At 48.0% G+C, this 23856-nt stretch overlaps 2 protein-coding genes across 5 annotated transcripts in view; one reads left to right on the forward strand and one right to left on the reverse strand.

The window, feature by feature from the left end:
• On the forward strand, positions 1 to 18816 carry PDRG1 (p53 and DNA damage regulated 1). 3 transcript variants are annotated; one of them, XR_003514032.1, is made up of 6 exons: positions 1 to 186; positions 1703 to 1778; positions 2837 to 2911; positions 5002 to 5082; positions 16362 to 16433; positions 18074 to 18816. XR_003514032.1 is itself a non-coding variant. In XM_027558860.1 (5 exons), the coding sequence occupies exons 1-5, from the start codon at positions 100 to 102 to the stop codon at positions 16367 to 16369; spliced, it is 327 nt and encodes a 108-aa protein (XP_027414661.1). In that variant the 5' UTR covers positions 1 to 99; the 3' UTR covers positions 16370 to 18816. The 3 variants fall into 3 exon arrangements, 2 of the variants coding, with proteins under 2 accessions (XP_027414661.1, XP_027414660.1); XM_027558860.1 differs by having other exon boundaries at positions 16362 to 18816; XM_027558859.1 differs by lacking the exons at positions 16362 to 16433; positions 18074 to 18816 and adding an exon at positions 5658 to 7292 and having other exon boundaries at positions 4 to 186.
• TTLL9 (tubulin tyrosine ligase like 9) overlaps positions 6951 to 23856 on the reverse strand; it is a 61264-nt gene continuing 44358 nt past the window's right edge. For both annotated transcript variants that reach the window (XM_027558857.1, XM_027558856.1), the window contains exons 11-15: positions 17226 to 17284; positions 16273 to 16469; positions 14276 to 14389; positions 12967 to 13091; positions 6951 to 8627 (exon numbers count right to left, since the gene is read on the reverse strand). In XM_027558857.1, coding sequence (XP_027414658.1) covers positions 8551 to 8627; positions 12967 to 13091; positions 14276 to 14389; positions 16273 to 16469; positions 17226 to 17284 — 572 coding nt within the window. In that variant the 3' untranslated portion in view covers positions 6951 to 8550. The remainder of the gene's footprint in view (positions 8628 to 12966; positions 13092 to 14275; positions 14390 to 16272; positions 16470 to 17225; positions 17285 to 23856) is intronic.

The following is a 23856-nucleotide window of genomic DNA, read 5'->3' on the forward strand; positions in this document are numbered from 1 at the left end:
TGTGAGAGCGGCGCGTGCGCGGACGGAGCTGCAGTGCAGCAGAGCCGGAGGTGAGCTCGGTAGGGTAGCGGCGTAGCGGAGTAGTGACTGGCAGGCATCATGCTGTCGCCCGAGGCGGAACGGGTGCTGCGGTACCTGGTGGAGGTGGAGGAGCTCGCCGAGGAGGTGCTGGCGGACAAACGGCAGGTAGGAGGCCTGTCCGCGGGGTTGGGGCTCGGGTTTTGCGGTTGGGCCTGCGAGCTCCTGGAGCAGCGCCCAGGGTCCGGAATCCGGCTCCAGCTTGGGCTCGCTGTGAATTGACCTAGTCTTGTGGGCCAAGGGCTGTGACGACAGACCGGGCGGTTGTGAGGTCATGTTGGCCAAATGTCGAATGCGTGGCACAGCGCCGCCCTTGACTCCTGTATTTGGCACATATTAAGCCCTTCTGTGCCAGGCCTTTCCTCTCTTGCCATTCTTCCTCTGCCCTTTGCCCAGCTTTCCGGATCCCGACCCATTACCTCTTTGGGCCTTTGGTTTACCTGAACCGCTTTTTGAAAATGCAGTTTCTGGGCCATCACACCGACCTGGGCTGCACCGCTCCAGTCCAAGCCAGAAGAGGAACAGGAAAGAAGTCCAGGTGGTCTAGTAATCGCGCAGGAGTCGGGACGTGGGAGAAGTGTGGGGCCCAGGCCACCGGAGGGCCGTGGAGACCTGCACAGGGAGTTTAAGAGAGCTTGTGGTGGGAAGAGAGTGTGATATAATGGATTGAGGCTTTGGAAGATCCCTCTGGCTGCTCTGTAGAGCACAGACTATAAGGGGGCAAGGGGTAAATGAGGGGCCAGTAAGGGATGGGTTTGGGCCTAGGTGGTGGTGATGGGTCATCTCCATTTGGAGATGGCCTCCATGATGCTGAAGTATAGGGGTGAGGGAGTAGGAGGGATCAAGAATGATTCAGACTCCTCATCTCCAGTTAGAATGATTGGATGCTTGGTCAGTTGGGTATTAAGGGAGAGCCTAGTAAACACTGCATCAAGGTGTGCTGGCTGACAAATAGCAGTTAAAGTTGAATGAGTAGTTACTGTGTATCAAGTACTGTGCCGACTTAGTTCCTAGGTTAATAACCTAGGTGATGGGTCCTCTTCCTGTCCCTGTTTTTCAGAGAGGTGAAGTCACACAGCTCGTAGCAAGCTGCAGGATTCAAACCTGGGTGTTCCGCCCCAGAGCCTCCACTGCCCGGCAGTAGTACTGCACTGCCACCTCACTTTCTTAGTAGTCGTTTTGCTGTGACCACCGTCTCAGTGCCAATACCCGTGCCTTTCTGATATAATATTGTCGTTTTTCTCAGGATACTCGGTCAGAATCAGCTGGAGGAGCTTGTTCAGGAAGTGGTTTCCACTCCCCTGGTGATTCTGAAATGCCTTGAAGCTTGAGAACTGGTGCTCCCGTGGATGATAATAAAAACTTACCCATGTAGTCATTAGACATTTCCCCAGCACCTCCTCTGGGGGGGGGAAGACACCTGGATGAAGCATTGTCTTTAAGGAGCTGGAAGCTGAGTAGGGGAAGAAGTACCTTCACACATCTGTCCACTTAGGCAGGACATTAGAATTAACCGAGGAACGATGCCTTGTCGTCTTTGTTAGGTTTTAACATCCCTGGTCTGTTGGGAGTACAGACCCGGGTAGGAGGTAACTGAGTTCCCTCCTGCCCCTGTGCTTTTCAGATTGTGGACCTGGATACCAAAAGGAATCGGAACCGGGAGGGCCTGAGGGCCCTGCAGAAGGATCTCAGCCTCACTGGTAAGCCTAGCTTCATTGCTGCAGCCCAGAGGCCTGTTCAGTTTACCTTCTAACGCCTTTGACTTATTCCTGTTAGAGACCAGGCAGGAGGCCACAGGTGTGTGGCACAGCCCTGGAGATGGGAGAGACAGTATTGCAGGTCTGACGTAGACTGTGGCTCAGGGTTTCAGTTTCTTACCTCGATGACAGGTTGTTAGCTGCTAGCTTATCAGTTGACACTGGGAAAGTGCTGGGGGTGTAAAAACAGTGAAGTTCTGCCCTTGTGCTCTACAGGTAAGTCAACAGCATAAATACAGAACTGAAAATTGTAAGAAAGCCGAAGAAGGAAGTGAACACAGGGTTGATCTTGGATAATGGGATGGCAGCTCTTTAGGTGAGGCTAAGTGGTAGCGATAGAGGAAGCAATAGGGGAGGGGCATGTGATCATGCTGGAGAGATGGGCAGAGGCCAGGCCATGATGAAGGGCCTCAGGAACCAAGCACTTAAAGTGCACTGGAAAGCCTGAAACCTTCCAGTTTCTTGTCTCACCAGAGTAAAATTCCAGAGTCCTACAGGACTCTGTGTTAACTGATTTCCTTGAACTCTCCCCCCTTGTCTCCTCTGCCCTCAATGCTCGCTCATCAGCTGCACCCTCACTGCTCTCCTTGCTGTTCTGACACACCGGCACATTACTGATCCTTGCTGTTCCTGGTTCCTCTGCCTGGCTCGCTCTTTCCCTAGATGTGTGTCTGCAGGGCTTACACTCCTCATTTTCTTCAGGTCTCTGCCAGAATGGCACATAATCTGTAAGACCTTCCCAGACTGCCTGGTATAAATGACAAGCTCCTCCTTTTGGCATTCCCCATCTCTCTTTCCCTGCTTTAGTTTTCTCTAAGATACCTTTCAGGGTCTGATGAATCATATCTGTATTGTCTTGACGTTGTTGTATAGTCTCTCTTCTCCACTCTAACATAAGCTAGGAAGGCAGGAATTTCGTCCTGTTTTGCTGTGTTTTCAGCATCTAAAGCAATGCCTGACATCAAAATATTTGTTGAAGGAATGACTATTTGCCATTTCAGAAGACGTGATGGTTTGCTTTGGGAACATGTTTATCAGGATGCCTCACCCTGAGACAAAGGAAATGATTGAGAAAGGTAAGCCTCCTGGGCAGGGGTCAGGAACAGCACCACCCCCCATGCCACACCCTCTCCACCCCCACCCCAGCTCCTGGCAGCTTGATGCGAGGTGGCTGGTGGCTGTGTGCATTTTAATCTTTGCTGTGCCACTGAGTTGTTTCTGCATCTCTGAAGGGGGATACGTCTACATAGCACAGTTATTGTAAAAGTTGAGATAATATATGTACCTAGCTATGGGGTCGCACAGTCGGACACGACTGAAGTGACGCAGCAGCAGCAGCATAGTGCGTGTTTGTCATTGAGGAATGAGTTGGACTGCAAATAACAGAACTCTAGCAGTTAGTAGGACTTAAGGAAATACAGTTCTGTTCATCTCATGTACGAAGTTGTCCAGAGATGGGCAGTCCAGGACTGGCACAGCTGCTCAGCAGAGTCGATGTATTCTCTTGGTTGGTGTGTCATGATTGCAGGCCTCGTGTCTGAGAGCCAGGCTAGAGGAGAGGCAGGAGGGTTTTCTCCATATATGGCCTTGCTCTCTAGTTTGGAAATAAGACCGTCCTCCTCAGGGACTTCTGCTGATACCTCATTCGTCAGATCTAAGGCACGTGCTCATATTTTCACATCCCCGGAGTAGCATCAGGCTTGAAGATGGAGGTTTGAGGAGCATGAAGCTCTTGAGTTTGCCACACTAGGGTACACAACAGATCTCACAACCATGATCCTAGAGGCTCTTTGGAGAAAAGTCATGAAAGCAAAAGGTCAGGCTGCAGATGGGTCCTTGGCTGGGATAAGGGCAGGTTACACGTTTTCTCTTCCTCACCCCTGAAAACATGTGGGCCAAGAGAACCAGCAGCACGGTTGCCACTGCCGCTGAAAACAGGGTAACTCTATCCCTGTTGAAACTGAAATTCTGTCAAAGGAAAGTAGATCAGCTTTGAGGAGAAACTTCTGTTGAAAAACATCCACTAGAGACTTCCTTGGTGGTCCGGTGGTTGAGAGTCCACATTCCAGTGCAGGGGACTCGGGTTGGGTCCCTGGTGGGGACCTAAGGTCCCACATGCCAAAGGACAGCTAAGCTTATGCATTGCAGCTAAGACCCAACACAGTTAAATAAATAAACATTTAAAAAAAAAAAAAAAGAAAACATACACTAAAATCATGGTTATAAAATTGAATTGTCATTGTACTTGCAGAGGGACTGGAGGCTGCTTAGAGTAAGCTTCCAGAGGGCCTTGCCTGCCTGGGTTGAGGGTCAGGTCCCCAGCTCTCTTGGCCCATGAGTGTGGTCTTGTCACTGACCTAGAAGGGTTCCAGAGCAGCATCTCTTTCTCAGGGATGGACACAGGCTAAACAAAGATCATGCAAGATGGTGGTTACTCATTTACAACGAGAACCCGAGCGACTGCCCAGGTCAGAATGCTTAGCTGGTCAGGGCTTATCACCATCAGAAAGAATGAAGGTCTGTAGGAAAGGCAAAAATGTCACTCATGAGTGGGTGAAAACAGCAGATGGAGTTGGTTGGGTGTCATCAGTTGGTTGCACTTCTCACGATGCATCTGCCTTTGGGCACAGTCCATTCTGTAAGACAGCCTTCTCTTCCCTGCCATGAATTGGTTAAGTGTGAGCATGAGACAGAATGTTGACTGTTCAGGTCACAGTTACCACAATCCTGCTGTTGTGAAAACTCCTCACCTGGATGGATGTGGGTTTGTAAACTTCGTCAACCACCTATTTTCCATCCATCTTCGAATAGGCTGTGTCTTTTTATTCTTAAATCTGAATTTTCCATAATTTCATTGTGAGAGGGTGACCCAAAGTCCTGGTATTGCCTTCCCCATCCACTGCCCAGGGTACTTTGCATAATGAAAACAGGCTGATAAACTGCAAGTTGGGAAACTAGTGTGCTCAGCCCTGTTCTGGGCTCACTCAGTGGTCGGGGTAGGCCATGTCCCTTCTTTAGCCTTTAGTTTCTTCCTCAACTGGTCTCCCAAGTCCCATTTTCACCCCCGCATGCTCAGACCCCTGCCTTCAGTGGGGCTGGGCAGAGGCTGGTATCCTTGGGTGTCTGTAGTGTAACCTCATCTTGTTTGCTTGTCTCATTTTTTCAGATCAGGAACATCTGGATAAAGAAATAGAAAGACTCCGGAAACAACTTAAAGTGAAGGTCAATCGCCTCTTTGAGGCCCAAGGTATTGGCCTGGGGACTAAGCGTGGGGCTGGAAACCAGGAGGGGAGACAGTATGAGCTCAGACTTGGCAGGCTGGGGTGGGCAGCTGGTGAGTGGGAAGTGGGCAGGGTTGTCTTGAGCTGACCAGAGATGGAATGGACAGGAAGTTGGTGGGATCTTATTCCTGTTACAAGTTCTTTTCAGGCACAAGAATGGCATGGAGTGTCTCACATTTTATGCCAGGGTGTGACTGTGGGGGCCAAGATACCTCTGACTAAGGGTCAGAAAGCCTCAGTCAGGTGGTCCAGGTTAGAGCTGAATTTCTAGGTAAACCTAACCACTCCAAATTGGTCAGTCTGGCACAAATTAGGAGGGTTCTGCACAGCCGTCATGACTCTGCAGGTTCTTGGTAACTCAGGAACAGGTGTTGATGTTCCTCGTTCTGTGCTTTGCAGAATTTGAGGCCCTTCTCTGTCAGATTTCAAGGCCAAGTTTTTGGCAGCATGAATGCAGTGTAAGCTGCATTGCCAGGCTAGACTCCAGGGCCAGTAGGTTGGACAACGGGAGCCCTGACTCACTGATGAATTCTTCCCCTAGGCAAACCGGAGCTGAAGGGCTTTAACCTGACTCCCCTCAACCAGGATGAGCTTAAAGCTCTCAAGGTCATCTTGAAAGGATGAAACCTAAGAACCCAGGTGGGGGACCTAAGACCAGTATCCTCCCCTGGGTCATGGAGGACCCAGAACTCTCCAGCCTTGAAACCTGCAAGGACAGGATCTACCCTGCAAGGGGACAGGTGTGAGAAATGCAGCCATAGCCATGTACGAAGCTTCTTTGTCTGTAGCACTTGGCTACTTTTTGACAGCAGGAGGGAACCCTCAGCCTACACCAGTATCTGCCGGCCTGACCACTGGGGCTGGATGGACACAAGGCCCATTGACAGGCCCTGGTAGCCACCAGGAGGTGGGTGGGGGCAGCGCCAATGGGGGTGCGAGAAGGACTGCAGCAGGCACTTCTCAACAATGGCCTGCTGTTGGAATGGGCCCTGGAGGGAGAAGAGTGGGAGCCTCATTCCAGCATTCCTCTCAGAAAGAGAGAGACGTATTTTCAAGCAGTGTGTGTAGCAGAATTGGAATAAAGCAGGAGGCTTACAGGAGGCTCCTGTGCTGGATGAAGGACAGAATGTTAGTGCTCTGTGGTTCAGCACAGGCAGACACATAGGCCCCCGTGCTGCCACTGGGGCCCATTTTCCTGCTCACCCCCGGGATGGAGTCCAGAGCGGGTGCTGCTTGTCATCCCACCTCGGCTGCTCTGGAGTCAGGAAGGCCTTGCAGAGCCCTGCGCCAGCAATGGATGAGGGCCATCCTGCTGTGTTGTGCTTAGGCGGGACGCGACTCCAAGGGCTCTGAAAGCAGAACCCGGGCAGCGCTGCTTAGAGCTCCCGTCTGCCTTCAGGGTCTGCGACCCTAATGTGAATGTGCCGGGAGGGATGTCTTCGGTGTGCCTCAAGGGCTCAATACATGTTACCTAAATGAACGAATAGTAGCTTCTAGTCTTTACCTCACTTGTCCTTAATGGAAGGTATGCCACTCCCTTTGGAGTACTGTCTATGAAGGGGCAGTGGTTCCTCCTTGAAATGACGTCAGGGCAGGGTGGAGAGGGCACTCCATTTGGTTCTGGCCGATAGTTAAATGCGGGGACACAGGCTGCCATGGCCAGATCTTGTGCTTTCTTCGAAAACCTAGAAATTTAGATTTTTTAAGTTGAATCCTTTGCTTTTTAAATACTGCTGATTAATTCAGAAAATTGTAAAAAGCTTGAATATTGGCCAAACAAAACACTTTATATAAGCCACATTTGGCCCAAACCTCTGGTTTTGCATCCTTTTGAGTTTTTTTTTTTTAGTAGAAATTGCTGGGGTTTCTCCAAGGTGGCCCTAGGAAGTAGGGAGGTGGAATCGGAAACTAAATGTCCAGAGTAGATGAAAGGATGTGATAACTCCAAATAGTGGACTATTACACAGCTGTAATCAAGAATAAGGAAGCTGAAAACTGATCTGGAACAAGCTTCAAGATACATCAAAGTGAGAAGCAAAGACAGGTGTCTAATAAGCTCATAATTTGTGTGCAGACAGTTATGTGGTTCCCTCAGAATAGAAACTACATGGTTGGGTGCAAGGGAAGGACATGTTGCTGTTGTATTTTTTAAAATAAAAATGTAAGAAAATGGGGAGTTATGGCATTCACTGGTAGATACTGTCTGGATGACTGCTTGGCTCAAAGTTCTCTCTGAATGTTGACCCTGCCTATCTGGCCAGGTGGATGCTAGGCCAAAGAAGAGCCAATCAGATTCTTTCTCCTGGAGACGTGGACCCCATTCCTAGCGTTGTCTGGGCTTTACCCAGTCACAGGGATGAGGGAAGCCCCCACATTCTGGAGCAGGAGCCCCAGAATGGCCTGGCTTCTGGCCTTCCCAAGGCTAGCTGACCTACTTAGATTTGCCAGTATTTTTCTTTGAAAAGCCCTTCCCTTCCCCCTGCAGTCAGATTCTGCTGTTTTCAGTTAAAAGAACTGTCCTGAAGCAGGCGGAGTGATAGAGGAGCTGCCTGGGGTCCCTTGAAAGGTTGTCCTGAAGCAGTTAGCCACCAGCCCACTCTTGGGTCAACTCCTCTTCAACCAAGAGGCGTTGGAATGTGGAAAATGCAGACATTCTTACATGTGCCCAACTCCCCAAGCCATCTCTGCCTGACAGCCCAGGGCTTTCTAATCTAAAAAGCTCAGCTCCCAACCTCAAATAGGAAGGCCCAGAGAGGCACCTAGGTCATCTAGCTGACTTAATAAGTGCACCTTCATGGAGACTCACTAAGCAGCTCTGCCTGCCTGATCCTTGCCTTCTCTACTTGAGAAATGGGGATGCTCTGGCCCACTGGTTTTCAGATGATCAGGGAGCTCCATGGGTCCCCTGACATGCAGTCAGGGTATTGTAAGAAGGGCAGGATGTATTTAAGGCTCAGCCCTTACTCGGACCCCCAGTAAACACACAATCTTAACAACTGCTTGCTTTGCGAACACAATTTAAGAACTGAGCCCTTGCTCTTGGAGGAGCCTATCAACACATCCCCTGAGAGACATCAAAGGGTCAAAACCAGGAAGATGTGGTTGCGGCAACAGCATTCCCTGAGCCAAACCTGGAGCCCAAAGACTCTCCAAATAAGGGCTGTAATGCTTTATTAGATGTGATCTCCCTCAGGTATAACTTGCTGCATTTCTCCTCTTCACCAAGCTAACCAATCCATCAAGGTTAAAATCTATCCAGTCCCAGAGATTGGTTCTCTTCTGGTGCAAAGATATCCAGGGTAGGGTGGGGTGCTGGGCCAAAGCAGCTGCCAGGCCGGAAGGGAGGGCGACTGAGTGCTCTGAGTGCTGCTGTGCTGAAAAACGGGGAGCAGAGAGAGGGCCGTTGTGGTACCAGTGGTTCTCCATGCTGGGGGTTAGTTGGGCGTTTTCTTCTGGCCTTGAAGGGAGCGGAACAGCTGCCTCAGCTGTTCCTTCCGATCATTGACGCAGCCTGGAAGGGAAGTGGAGAGTTGACTGGGATGGGCTGTCCTTGGTCGAGGGGTCTTAGGGGAGTAGAAGGGGCCGGTGCTCCTACTACCTGCAGAAGGAGGGGCCAGCAGAAGCCGGGCAACCACGGATGGTTTCCCAGGTGGAGCTAGTGGTAAAGAACCCACCTGCCAATGCAGGAGATAGAAGACACGTGGGTTCAGTCCCTGGGTCAGGAAATCCCCTGGAGGAGGGGAAGGCAACCCACTCCAGTATTCGTGCCTGAAGAATCCCATGGACAGAGGAGCCTGGTGTATCATAGTCCATAAGGGTTGCAGAGTTGGGCATGACTGATGCTACCTAGCACGTATCCCCTCTCAACCGCCATGGCCTTTAGACAGGTCACTTAACTCTTTGAGCATCAGTTTTCTTATCTGTACATCAGGATACCTGCTTTGTGGGGTAAATGCAAGGATCAGGTAGTATTCACTGGGGGCCTACCCCAAATCAGGGGCTACTTCAGGTGAGGATGTAGATTTGACTTGAGCTTTCACAGGCATAATGTATGCAAGAGAAGAGGAGGCTCGGAGAGGTGAAGTAGTTTGCTCCAAATCGCACAATTAGTAGCAGGACTGAGGCTTGAACCCAGGCTGCCTAGCTCCGGAGGCCAAGCTCTTAACCACTCCCCATATTGCCCTGCCTTCTGGCTTTGCTCCGTGAAAATGCACTTAAAGCTGGCACAGGGCCTGGTACCTAAATCTCGTGTGTCAGGCACATTCAGCTAAGAGGTGGATGGCCCCAGAGGTGGCTCCTACTCTTGTGGGAGGGTGTCCCAGGCAGTTCAGGCTGACTTCACATCCTCTCCTAGTGCATTCACAGTGTTTCCTTTCTTTTGTGCTCAGAGCTGATCCTTGAGGCAACTCCATGGTCATTTAATCTTGTGCCAGGTGCACTAATGGCACCTCACAAACAGTGGTTGAATGACTGAATCCCCCTGGGCACAACTACTGACCTGGAGGTGTCTGCCATGTTTCTCAGCTCCCCAGAGCCCCACCCCTGCCTCCTAGGCACTCAACAGCAATCAAGGCTTCCCTGAGCTGCAAGTCCACTAAATGCCAATCCCAGGGGTTTTCCAAAGTGAGTTCCGTGGAGCCTTAGCCTTAACTAAGGTTCATAATTCATTCATAATTCACAAACCTTCGTGTCCAATTCAAATCTCTTGGAGTTCTAGGCTCATCTCTGGGTTATCTGTTGATCTTTTCACCAGATTGCCAACACATCCCTAATTCATTTCATCAATACTCTTCCCACCCCCGGCCAGCTCCTCTTATATTCAAAATCACCCACCCAGATACTCAACTGGAGAACCACTGTTCTGAGTCTTTGCTGCTTAAATATGGTGCAGGAACCATTGGCACTGATATCTGAGGTGGATTGTTAGCAAAGGTGGCTGTGACAATCCTCTTAGTCCTCTATGGACCTATCTGCAAAGTAACTGTCTCTCCTCCCATCAAGAGATGGAGTCTATTTCCTTGACCCCTGAATCTGGGCTGGACAGGCTTTGGCTAACGGACTGTGGCAGAATGACACGTGGAATTTCTGAGCCTAGGCCTCAAGAGGCTTCACTGTCTTCTCTCGCCTTCTTGGAACCCTGAGACTACTGTGTGAACGAGTGGCCACCTGGAAGAAAAGGCAGCTGACAGCCCGTCTTGACCACCGCACATGTGAATGAAGCTATCCTAGGCCACCATGTCTCAGCACATCTGCTAAGTGCCTGCCCCTGTGAGAGACCCCAAGCCACACCTAAAGAATCATAAGCAAGTAAGACAGTCGTTGCAAGCTGCAAAGCTTCAAGAGAATTTGTTACACAACAATAGTTAACTATTAGGGGGCTTTTAGGTGTGCAGACTCTTAGCCCTCTTCTTCCAGACCTACTGAGTCAGAACAGCATTTTAACAAGATTTCCAGGTGATTGTACAGCTTGAAAGCATTGTATAGCCATCCTCCAACAACGCCATGTGGCAGGCCCTAGGGGTCTGCCGTGGGAGAAGCATTCACAAACCGCCTCTCCTCTGCCTTCCTCAAAGCAAACTGCTTAGAACTTGACTTCCCGGGCCTCCTTGCAGCGGAGGCGCCATGTGACCCAGCTCTAGCGGGTGAGATGTCAGCAGAGTTACCTGCTTTCCTTTGGGAACAGTCAAAGCTTGAAGGAAAGCCTTTGGCCCTTGGGCCTGCCTGGGATAAGGACACAGTGTCTGGAGTTGGAGCAGCCATGAGGCAACAAGCATGAGCATCAGGGCTAACAGGCTGAGTGTGGTAAAGAAAGATCTGGGTCCTTGGTGGCACTGTGCATCTGTCACTTATGGCCTCCCCAATGACTTCTGGTGACTCAAGACAAATCAGTTCCTCTCTGGGTAACTATTAGTTTGTTAGTTGTTTGCAGCCAAACCCAATCCTAAATCATACCAAACCCTAAAAGATACTCAAAACTTTTCATCAAAAAAGAAGGAAGAAAAATGCCACAAACAAAAAGGAAAATGACAAACTCATTTTGTTTGAATGGAAATATTCAAACAAAAGGAAAATATTTACAGTAAGTTTGACAGAGGGAAAATATCCTCAATATATTAATATCCAAGGCCTTTACAAATTTAGAAAAATGGAAGCCCACTGGGGGGAAAAATAAGTATGGACAGCTTACAAAAGAACAACTGAAAATTTTAACTCTGAAGCCTCACACATAATCAATGGAATGCACAGAAAACAAGTAAATATTTTTACCTATGAAGTTGGCAAAGGTTTTTTTGTTGCTGCTGCTGCTGTCATTTTAAATTCAGAGCTTGCAAATTTGTGTAATCTTTCTAAGAAAGCAATTTGACTGTAATAAGTCCATTTTTTTAACCCAGTAGTTCTATTCCTAGGAATCTGTCCTAAAAAAAATAGCCAGTTTCAGTTGAACTTTATTTGAGAGGATGTCCTCACAGCATTATTTATAAAAGTGAAAAACTGGAGTCATGCCAAATGCTCAATTATGTGAAATTGGTTTCATAAATTTGGGGATGTTTTGCAGCTGTATGGTGATTTTGTTTCTAATTTTGCCAAGGGACAAGTGCTAGCAGCCTAGCTTTCGGGTTTTGAAGTTGGACAGATTGGGTTCAAGGCCTCTCTCACCACTTATGACCAAGACCGTTGGCGCGTGATCTAACATCTGGAGACCCCTTCCACGTCTGTAAAATAATCAAGGCTACCTAAAAGTGAAATGAGATAATGTATGTAAAGTAGTCTGGACCTGGCCATAGTGTGTTTCCAAAAGAGAGTGAGTGAAGGTTGCTCAGTCCTGTCTGCCTTTAGTCCATGGAGTCTTCAGGCAAGGATACTGGAGTGGGTAGCCTTTCCCTCCTCCAGGGGATCTTCCCAACCCAGGGATCGAACCCAGGTCTCCCACATTGCAGGTGGATTTTTTACCAGCTGAGCCACCAAGTAAGCCCAAAATAGAGGCTCTTACTAATGTTATTGAATGAGCTGGAAAATGCTATGTGGAAAAGTTAGACTCAAAGCTTCAGCCCAATGCCAATTTTGTAGAAAAAAATATGAATATATGCATTTTTATAAAATTGGAAGGAAATACACCAGATTGTTAAAGATGGTTATGTTTGGATGATTTTTTTCATTTCTTTCTTTAGTTTTCAAATATTCTACAATGAGTGTGAATAATTTTTATAGTCAGGGAAATTTTTCACTTTTTAAAAGCCAAGATTAAGGTCAAGCCCTGAAGTCCTTAATTTCTTTTAGCAACATATCGTGTTTTTTGTTTATGTGCCACCTAAGCTTTTTGAAATCTGCCTCATAACAGATTAATAATATCCTTCACCACATGTCGTGCAGTATTCTAGGCATATATTGAGATAGAAACTATTCGATCTCTGTTTTACAGATGAGGAACAGAGAGGTTAAGTCCCTTGCTCAAGGTCACACAGCTGGTAAATTTTAGACCAAATTAAAACATTCTGGGCTTCCCTGGTGGTTCAGATGGTAAAGAATCCACCTGCAATGTGGGAGACCTAGGTTCAATCCCTGGGTTGGGAAGATCCCCTGGAGGAGGGCATGGCAACCCACTCCAGTATTCTTGCCTGGAGAATCCCCATGGACAGAGGAGCCTGGCAGGCTACAGTTCATGGGATCACAAAGGGTTGGACATCACTGAGTGACTAAGCACAGCACAGCACATTAAGTCAATAAAAGTGTACACAGAGAAAAATACCAAACAATAGAAATCTAGTAAAACATTCTAACCTCCATGAAAAGTTGCCTCTCAGACTACTTGCCACCTCCCATGTACCCACTCCCCATCTAGCCCCACGTACCGAGATGTGTGTTGGTCACAAAGTTCCCCATCCCCGATAGGTCAGGACCGCCCTCTTCTCTGCTGACAGGGCCATCGTTCCACATGAGGTCAAAGCCTCCTACTCGCTTCTCCCTTCCTGTGAGCCTGGACAAGCAGGAGGTACAAAGGGTTAGTGAAGGTTCACCTGGTGGGGCCCTCAGGCCAGGGCCCTGCACGCTCCCAGCACCCTACTGGTGCCCACCCTGTCCGAGTACCTTTTGTCCATCCAAAGTGGGGGATAACCTGAGGGGGTCATCCCCCATTTGTCCCCAGGCTTCCACACTTGGCCCCAGTAACGTGCTTTCTGGTTTAAAGTCTGCTGTCCTTCCCAGATCAGACTCCACGAAGGCGGGGACTAGGACTGCCGTGTCCTTTATCTACCGTTCCCCAGTGTTTAGCACCAGGCCTGGCACACAGGAGGGCCTCAAGTGTTTGCTGAAGGAATAAGTGATGGTGGATGAGGGTGGTGGACACCTGAGGTTCTGCCTGCTCAGCATCCATTTCACTTCTTTTAGCCTTTGGGTACCTGGGGTTTCCTTTTTGAAAACCAGCCTCACTCTCTCACTCTCATGGTTCAAGTGGGGCTGACCCCAACCCCTGGGAGAGGGCACAAGACCTAGGCTTGGTCAATCAGAGTCCCAGTAATTGATTCAGGGATGGGCATGTGACTCAATCCCACCAGGGAGCAATGAGAGTCAGCCCTCAAAATTTTGCTGGAATAACTGGGGAGAAACTAACAGAGAGGAAAGAGGTGAGAAAGAGGAAAGTGAGAACAGACAAACCAGCCAACACTGTCTGAGCCATTCCTGAAGTCAAACCCTGGATCTTCCTATTATATATACATCATTATATCAATAAATAGCCTCTTACTGAGTACTTACTGTGAGTTAGACATGTTAAAATAAATTACCTTTGTAAATTAATCTAACAACCCTGAGAGTTAGATATGAAATCTCCCACTTTACAGATGAGGACACTGAGGTTCAGAGAGAAGTGACTGGGTCAGGGTCCCACAGTCAGGAAAGGTTGAGGAAATTCTGCGGGACTGAATCTCAGAAAGCTGTAGTTGGCCCTGCTCTGCTGGGTCAGGGCCGAATCCTTGGGCCAGGACCTGATCCTGTGTGAACATCACAGTTTCCCCACCTGTGGAACAGTGGGGCGGGGGAGGGTGGAGGGGCCAGAGACATCTCTGAGGTCCTCTCAAGTTCCAGGGTTCCAAGTTCTCTCTCCTCAGCAGGAGCCCTGATGGGGAGGTACAGGGGTGTATGAGCGAGGCTGCCCTCTCTCACCTGGCCTCCATGTCCACAATGTGCAGGGTGTCTTCCAGGAGGCAGGTCTTGAGCTCATAGTCCTCCTGGCTGCTGGCTGTCAGTGATGGGGACGCATTGACCTCCAGGAGCCACCTGGGGAGGGAAGGGAATGGAAAATCTTAAGGTTGCCTGGTCCCTGGAATTTCACGAGAGACTAGATGAGGTGCCTGGGCCCCACCCTCAATTCAACCAGCGCTGCTGTCTCTACGTTTCCATCTGAAGAAAGGTTTCAGGGACTAAAACTTTTGAAAACAACTGTCACACCTGAAACCCCCACAGGGTCCAGGTGGTGACTTAAATGAAGCAAGCTGGTGAGGGTAAGAACAATTTTGTGCCCTGTGCTTATTACTCCTTTGGCTTCTTTCAGAAGAGCTGGAGTATGAGAGAAACTTTCCTAGTGAACATTTGTCTATAAATGGTAACCAGGGGACTTCCCTCGTGGTCCAGTGGTTAAGAATCCACCTTCTAATGCAAGGGGCGTGGGTTCAATCCCTAGTGGGGGAATTAAGATCCCACATGCATTCTTAACACCTTTTTTCAAACACTGATATTTGGACTTTTCAAATTTTGGAACTAGGTATTTTTGTCTAGTACTAAAAGTTTAAAAATGTGTATTATCTGTAAAAACTTGATGTTGAAAAATATGTTAAAACGTTACTGGCCAATTAAAAAAACAAGATCCCACATGCATGGGGGCAACTAGCCCATATGCTGCAATGAAGTGCAGTTGCAGCCAAATATATCAATAAAAGTATTAAATAAAAGATGGTTTTTAAAAGATGGTAACCAGCCTGCCAAGTCAGGGGGGTGGGGAGTGGCAGGGAGGGGTAGGCCTGTGGTGGGCTGGGAAGAGCGTTCTACCTCTGAAGGGGTGGCTGTGGCAGCTCAAGCAGAGTGTTGCCCTGTGAGCATATGAACCCAGAATTCTAAGACCCTCTGACTCTTCCAAAACATCCCGATGTTTGTGCAAACATCTTCCAGTTATGGGAAATGGTCAATGAAAATCAACCCAATGAAATAAAAACATTCTAAAGGTCAAACTCAAAGTGTCTGCAGGCCAAAAGCAGCCCAAGGGCTTCCAGCCTGTGACCTCTGGTTTTCTGCAGCTCTGTTAGTTGACAGACAGGAATCTGGGGCACAGAGGGCGGAGGGCTCACCCAGCAGGTCAGTGAGAGACTGGGGCCCCCTTTTCCTATCTACTGCCTCCTTCTAAGCTCATTTCCCCCATCAGTGTCCACGTTAATGCCTGTAGCACAGCTTGCATCCCAGAGGGCAAAGGAGAGAGACCTGCTGGGGCCTGGCCCTGGTTTCTCTTGAACTTGGGCCTGACTTAGGTCTTGCTCTAGGACTCCTACTCCTGGCTCAGAAAGGCCCCCAAGAGCGATACAGTGACCCTGGGGAGGGGGCTGGGTCCAGGACCCATAGTGCTGGTGGAGGCTACTCAGTCCAGGAACGTGGACTCTGGGCCCAGCTCAGCCCTGGACTTACTGCATGACCTCAAGCTGCCTGGACAACCCCACTGGGCTTCTGTGCCCTGTTGTATCACCCAAGGGCCATCAGTGTGTTCCCTGACAGCTCAGGTGTGTTCAACCTCCTCGTGAGCACTGCAGGAAGGCACAAAATTCTGGGAACTGACATGGTAACAATACTCCCTTGCCCAGCCCTTTGCATCCTCAAAGCACCAGGATTCACAGAGGGGAAGTTTCTTGCCTAATGGGAGGGGAGGGTTGCTGACTCAGCAGATGCTTGGGAAAGGCCAGTGTCGGGCATGGGGCTCATTTCTTCCTCATAACATTCCTCTCTGCACAGTGACCATTTTACAGCCAGGCAAGTCAAGGCTCAGAGAAGGGAAGCATGCCCAGCCAGGAAGTTGCAGAGCTGAGCTTCAAGCCAGGCAGTTTGGGTGCAGAGGGTATAAAACATCCCCCCTCCCCCGCAACCCCCGCGCTCTCCGGGCCACCAGCCCATCCACTTACGGCTTGAGGTCCTGGTCTATGAGGATGTCATAGCCGTACAGCTCAAAGCAGTGCTTGTCGCTGATGATCACCTTCTGCACGCTCTGCAGGCTTCTGATGAAGATGTTGTCCATGTCGCTGAAAAGCGTCTCTACTGCCTCGGGCCCGTGCTTGGACGCCAGGTACTGCCGGAAGCGCTGCAGCATCCACTTGCAGCCCTGGGCCCCCCCACCAGGTTGAGAGAGGAAACTTTAATCAGCCCAGACCTGGCCAACCAGGACGGCCATTCGCCATCAGCACAGACCCTAGTCTTGGACAAGGGGAGCCCAGCCCTGAGTCCTGTGATGAGCAGAACCCTTACAGGGCAGAGAATCTGCACTCCCAAGGAGGTGTGGCCTACCCAGAGCCTGGGCCTCTCTTTCTAGAGCACCACCTGCTATCCGCCACCCCAGAAGTCTCTGCCCAAATGCCCTGCACCGGCCTCTTCCCTGGGCCTGCCCTTTGAGGACAGATTGCACTGACCATGTGGGTACTCCAAGACCCAGGGAGTCACCCACAGCTTGCTGTTTTGGGTGTGTGCGTGTTTGCAGGAGGCCCCCACAGGGTGGTGGAGAGCTGGGGACCAGTTCTTTCTGTACTCTTCTGTTCTGGCTCTTAACTCTGAGAAGTCTGAGTATGCTAAATATGAACCTGGTCTTCTGGAAGGTTATTAGGTAGGTAGCTAGTAGATAGATAGATAATATCTGTCCAGGTAGGACGACACAACACATATTGTTAAAGGGCGTACTGGTTTGATTTGTAACTCTTAAACATTTAAACACGTGATCTGTGGGCCTCCATGTATACGCTTACCCTGGGCCCTGAAAACAGGCAGTGACCTGACCTCTCTGGAGAACTCTCCTGGGCTCTCCCTCCTCACCACCCCAGCCCAGTCCCTGAGGCCATATCCGAGGGCAGGAGCCCAGCTTCCTCACCTTCTTTGGGTGGTAGTCGGGAGACGTCTTTTGCACAGCGACATTGGTGAGGTGAACGTCTGCAGAGGTCAGTGGTCAAGGGCCAGTGTGGATAAGAAGGGTAGCCCCCAGGGACCAAACGGAGACCCTTGCTTGGGAATCTCTGAGGAAAGGCTACCAAACAGCCCAGAGCTCAGGTGTGTGGGTTTTGGAGTCAGATGGACTCGGGTCCAAATCATGCCTGCATCTATCTTTACTGGCTGTGGGCTCCTGAGCAAGTCACTTAACCTCTCTGAGCCTGTTTCCCCCCTTATTAAATGCCGGTGCCTAGTAGTATGTTGATCTCCCGGGGTTATCTGAAAGATCAGATAAGATGCTGTGTAGAAGTACCTCTTACAGTGCCTGGCATGGCTGATATTATTAGATTAGTTAGGATTGTCCCACTCTAGAGAACCCTTTCTAACAAGTAGAGACATCAAATACAGAACAGCCTTCTCAGGACGTTCTGAGCTCTCTGTCACTAGAGAGGCTCAGACTGGGTGGCTATTTTGTAGGAATATTGGAGAAATGACCCAGCATTGGGATGGGGTCAAGATGGCCACCTTTGAAGTCCCAAACCTGAGAGTCTGCCTTTTGGTATCATCACCATCACCGGTATCCTCACCACCGGTAACATCAGCAACATTTCAAAGCTTATAGAGCATGTTCACACACATCATCTCTTTTCCCCACATCTCTCCCATCTCACAGAAAGGCTCAGGGAGACAGCCACTTGGCATACCCCACCCTCCCCTACATAGCTAAGTAGGATGGAACCCAAAACCTCACGAAGAGGCAAACATAACTTTCTCCTGGACTTGGTAAAACAGGCGGAGTCCTAGGACCAGGACCCTTTGCTGCAGTGCTTGCACCTGGACAAACATCTCCTCCTCAAGCAAAAATACAAAGAAACTATAAGGGACTAAAAAGAACTGCGTGCATGTGCAACTGGGGAAAATTTTGGACAACAAGATACAAAGAGACCAAAGAGCCCTATTTCCACTTCTGAAGGGCGGGGAGCAAAAGCAGGAAGTCAGGAGCAAAAGCAGAGCACTGCACACAGCACCACCAAAGGGGTGGGCAAACCACCTAAGCCAAACTTCCAGCTTGACCCTGGACACAGCCCTATCCTCAGCCCATAGAAATAACCCACTCCTCACACCTCCGTGAGCCCAGCTAGCAAGGGAACCTGTTATTTGTTCTTGTTCCCCTCTGCTGCTGCAGGGACCCCAATAAAACCTTCCTGTATTTCTTGCCTCTGATCAATTTCTATTGATTGAGGTGGCCGAGAACCCTGGCCGGAAACATTGGACCGTTCACAGATGGGGAGGTAAGAGCCTCTAGGTCACTGATCCAAGTCTGACTCCCCTAACACTTATGTTTCTCCGTGTCTGTGGCACATCCAGCAGGATTGCAGCCTCTCCAGAGGAAGTGGGTATCCTCCCTAGCACCATTTTCCTAGAATGTCTTCTTTAAAACTCTTCAAAGACTTTTTGGTCACACTTGTCTGAGAGTTCTTCTGCCTTAATTTCAAGAGAATAAGCACATAATAAACCACTAAATAAGAAGAGAACCCTTACGTTTTTGGTCTATTGATTTTCGAAAAGGGAGCCAAGGCAATTAAGTGAGGGCAAGCATCATCTTGGGTTTCCCTAGTAGCTCAGTTGGTAAAGAATCCTCCTGCATTGCAGAAGACCCCGGTTCGATTCCTGGGTTGGGAAGATCCCCTGGAGAAGGAATAGGCTACCCACTCCAGTATCCTTGGGCTTCCCTTGTGGCTCAGCTGGTAAAGAATCTGCCTGCAAGGTGGGAGACCTGGATTTGATCCCTGGGTTGGGATGATCCCCTGGAGAAGGAAAAGGCTACCCACTTCAGTATTCTGGCGTGGAAGATTCCAGGGACTGTATACTCCAATGGGTTGCAAAGAGTCGGACACGACTGAGCAACTTTCACTTCACTTCACTTCAACCATCATCTTTCCGACAAATGGGGTGAGGATGCCTGGATATCAGTGTGTGAAAGAATGAAGTTACCATATCACAGGCAAAAATTAACTCCAAACAGACCACAGACCTAAATATAAGAGCCAAAATTATAAAATTCTTAGAATAAAATTCAAGAATAAGTCACTGTGACTTTGGGTTAGGCAGAGCTTCTTAGATGGGACAGCAAAAACACAGATGAAAAAAGTAGATAAATTGGACTTTATCAAAATTAGAAAATTTTATGTTTCAAAGGACACTATAAAGAAAATGAAGAGGAAGTGCACAGAGGACTTTTAGGGTAGTAAAAATACTCTGTATGATACAATAATGATGGACACACACCATTATACATTTGTCCAAACCCACAGAACGTACAACTTTAATATAAACTATGGACATGGGGTCATCAATTGTAGCAAATGTAGCACTCTGGTGAGTGGTGTTGATAATGGGGGAGGCCGTGCACATGTCGGGGCAGGAGGTCTATGGGGAATCTCTACCTTCCTCTCAATTTTGCTGTGAAACCTAAAACTGCTCTAAAAAAATAGTCCTTAAAAGACAAATGACAACCCACAGAATGGGATAAAATATTTGTAAATCATGTATCTGATAAGGAAGCAGTATTGGAAATACATCTAGAAACTTACAGCTCAACAATAACAGGGACAATCCAATGAGAAACTGCGCAAAACTGAGTAGAAATTTCTGCAAAGATTCGCAAATGGCCTCATGAATAACATGAGAAGCTCATGAATAACATTATTAGTCATCAAAGAAATGCACATCAAAACCACTTCACATCCACTAAGGTGGTTATAATTTAAAAGGACAGATAATAACAAGTGTTGGCGAGGATGTGGAGCAATTGGAACCCTCCTACCATGTTGGTGGGAATGTAAAATTGTGCAATACTTTGGAAAATAGTCTAATAGTTGTTCAAAAGGTTAAATACAGAATTACCATGTGACTAGCAACTCAACACCTAGTGTATACCCAAGAGAAATAAAAACATATGTCCAAACAAAAACTTGAGCAGAAATGTTCACAGAAGTATTATTAATAGCCAAAATGTGGAGACAAAAAAGACGAAAAAAACTACTGATACATGGTACAACATGATGAACCTTGAAAACATTAGGCTTTAATACAAGAGGTTAAGAGGACTTCCATTGAGGTCCAGCAGTTAGGACTCTGTGCTTCCACTGCCTGGGGCTCGGTTCGATCCCTAGTCAAGGAAGTAAGATCTCACAAGTCATGCAACACAGCCAAAAAAAAAAAAGTAAGATACAAAAGGCCACATATTTTATGAATCTGTTTACATGAAATGTCTGGAAAAGACAAATGCGTAGAGACGAAAGTGGTTGCATAGGGCTGGGAAAGGGGGTTGTAGGGAAGTGGGAAATGACAGATAATTAGTACTGGGTTTTTTTGGAGTGAGTGAAAGTCACTCAGTCGTGTCCAACTCTTTGGGATCCATGGACTATACAGTCCATGGAATTCTCCAGGACAGAATAATGAAGTGGGTAGACGATTCTCCAGGGGATCGTCCCAACCCAGGGATTGAACCCAGGCCTCCCGCATTGCAGGCAGATTCTTTACCAGCTGAGCCACAAGGGAAGCCCAAGAATACTGGAGTGGGTAGCCTATCCCTTCTCTAAGGGATCTTTCCAACCCAGGAATCAAACCAGGGTCCTCCTTCATTGCAGGCAGATTCTTTATCAGCTGAGCTATCAGGGAAGCCCTAGAAAAGCTGATTTGGGGGACGGTGAAGCTGTTCAAAGAGGAGAGTGAAAAGGTTGGCTTAAAGCTCAACATTCAGAAAACAAAGATCATGGTATCTGGTCCCATCACTTCATGGGAAATAGATGGGGAAACAATGGAAACAGTGTCATACTTTATTTTTGGGGGCTCCGATATCACTGTAGATGGTGACTGCAGCCATGAAATTAAAAGACACTTACTCCTTGGAAGGAAAGTAATGACCAACCTAGATAGCATATTGAAAAGCAGAGACATTACTTTGCCAACAAAGGTCCGCCTAGCCAAGGCTATGGTTTTTCCCGTGGTCATGTATGGATGTGAAAGTTGGACTGTGAAGAAAGCTGAGCGCCGAAGAATTGATGCTTTTGAACTGTGGTGTTGAAGACTCTTGAGAGTCCCTTGGACTGCAAGGAGATCCAACCAGTCCATTCTAGAGGAGATCAGCCCTGGGTGTTCTTTGGAAGGAATGATGCTAAAGCTGAAACTCCAGTACTTTGGCCACCTCATGCGAAGAGTTGACTCATTGGAAAAGACTCTGATGCTGGGAGGGATTGGGGGCAGGAGGAAAAGGGGACTACAGAGGATGAGATGGATGGATGGCATCACTGACTCGATGGATGTGAGTTTGAGTGAACTCTGGGAGTTGGTGATGGACAGGGAGGCCTGGAATGCTGCAATTCATGAGGTCGCAAAGAGTCGGACACGACTGAGCGGCTGAACTGAACTGAACTGAAGCTGTTCTAAAACTGTTGGTGGTGATGCTCGTGTGAAGATGCTAAGAAGTACTGAGTTGTATGATTTAACCGGGTGAACTGTGTGGTATGTGAACATACTGCAGTAAGTTATTATTTAAAAAATGGAAAAAGAGGATGTTCAGGCAAAGAGAGTTACTGGTTTTAAGGGGGGGGAAATTGCTCCCTTTTGTTGGAAGAAGTGCTCACATTTCTCGGCATACTGCTCCTACCCTCAGGAAGGAGAAATCAGGGACTTTCCTAGTTTCTCGGAGCAGAGGCTACAGGAGGAGTGTGGGTCAGCTGATTTCCCAGCCTCCTCTCTCCGCGATGGACCTGAAACCAGGTTCTAATGAACCAACGAGCTAAATGGTGAACAGCAAGCAAACAACTGAAGCAATCCATAAAGAAGCAGAGCTGAGTGAGTAGCTGTGAAATCTTTCAAGGGGAAAATCTTTTCTTAGCTTAGAAACAACAGTAGAAATCACAGAGGAAGTCAGTGAATATAGTCAACTATGTGAAAAGGAAATCAGTCAGACTGAAAAGCCAAAAATGACAAGCAAACACGACTAGAGAAAAGATTTGTAACAAAGATGACAGGCTAATGTTTTTCTGTGTGAAAATCACACATAAATTGTTAACAATAAAATTTTACGACCCTCATAGATAAATAGATAAAGGATATTAAAACAAACAAACAAAAATAAAACTGGTAAAAGGCCATCTGGGAAAGTGCACAAAGTTTCTAGTAGTAAACAATACACAATTTTAAAGGAATGTAAATGGAGGGAAATGCAAATTGGAAGAGATGCAAATTCTAAGGCAAAAATCTGCTTCCCCAGCAAATGAGTTACATTTTTTTTAAAACCTTTTTATTTGGAAAAACTCAAAACCCACAGAATACTCACAAGAATGGCATAATGATGCCCATATACGCTTCACTTAGATGTGACAATTGTTTAGGAAACGTGTTTTGTAATCAGTTTTATTGTCCCCAGTGCTGGGGAGCTGGGGCTAAATGGGCCCTGTCAATGGGAGGGTAAAAATGTGGGGAAATCTGGAAAACAATTTGGCTGATTCCCTTGACCCAATAGTTACACCTCTGTGAGGCCATATAAAGGAAAAAATTTTAATATAGTAAAAGATTTATGAAAAAAATGTTTTTTTACAGCATTGTCTGTCATTATAGGAAAAAACTGCTGCTGCTGCTGCTGCTGCTAAGTCACTTCAGTCGTGTCCGACTCTGTGCAACCCCATGGATGGCAGCCCACCAGGCTCCCCCGTCCCTGGGACTCTCCAGGCAAGAACACTAGAGTGGGTTGCCATTTCCTTCTCCAATGCATGAAAGTGAAAAGTGAAAGTGAAGTCACTCGGTTGTGTCCAACTTAGCGACCCCATGGACTGCAGCCTACCAGGCTCCTCTGTCCATGGGATTTTCCAGGCAAGAGTACTGGAGTGGGTTGCCATTGCCTTCTCTGAGAAAAAACTGACTACTTCCCAAATGTCTGCAGCAAGTACAATAGGATTAGTAAACCAGTGAGTTTACTCAGTGGAATACTTGGTAACTAATAAAAAATGTCTATAAGAAAAATATTTAATGTTCAATGAAAAAAAAGGTTATACTTATTTACTGGGATTGTTGCAGGAAGGGGGACCCCTTCCAGGGCCTGAAACTGAGCTCTTGTCTAACACTCAGAAATGAATCGTCCGAGGAGACACGTGCTGACAACGCAAGAGATTTTATTGGGAAAGGGCACCGGGGCAGAGAACAGTAGGGTAAGGGAACCCAGGAGAACTGCTCTGCCACATGGCTCCCAGTCTCAGGTTTTATGGTGATGGGTTGTCTTTAGCCAATCATTCTGACTCAGAGTCCTTCCTGGTGGTGAACACCTTGTTCAGCTAAGAGGGATGCCAGTGAGGATTCGGGGAGGTGGTTGGATATGTGGGGTCTCCTTTTGACCTTTCCTGAACTCTTCCGGTTGGGGGTGGCTTATAAGTTCTGTGTTCCTTACCAGGACCTCCTGTCATAAAATGCAGATGGTTACTATAGTGCCTAGCCAGGGTGGGCGGTTTCAGTCAGTGTGCTTCCCCTAACAGGATCACTCATATATAAAAGGGTAGGCAACAACAAAAATT

This window comes from Bos indicus x Bos taurus, chromosome 13, assembly GCF_003369695.1.
Source record: "Bos indicus x Bos taurus breed Angus x Brahman F1 hybrid chromosome 13, Bos_hybrid_MaternalHap_v2.0, whole genome shotgun sequence".
Lineage (NCBI taxonomy): Eukaryota > Metazoa > Chordata > Mammalia > Artiodactyla > Bovidae > Bos > Bos indicus x Bos taurus.

Bases quoted from the DNA above. Each gene is read 5' to 3' on its own strand.
- PDRG1 (XM_027558859.1), top strand. From the start codon at position 100: ATGCTGTCGCCCGAGGCGGAACGGGTGCTGCGGTACCTGGTGGAGGTG. The intron at 1,779-2,836 runs GTAAGCCTAGCT...TTGCCATTTCAG, and splicing joins GAAGGATCTCAGCCTCACTG to AAGACGTGATGGTTTGCTTT. The intron at 5,083-5,657 runs GTATTGGCCTGG...TTCTTCCCCTAG, and splicing joins TCGCCTCTTTGAGGCCCAAG to GCAAACCGGAGCTGAAGGGC.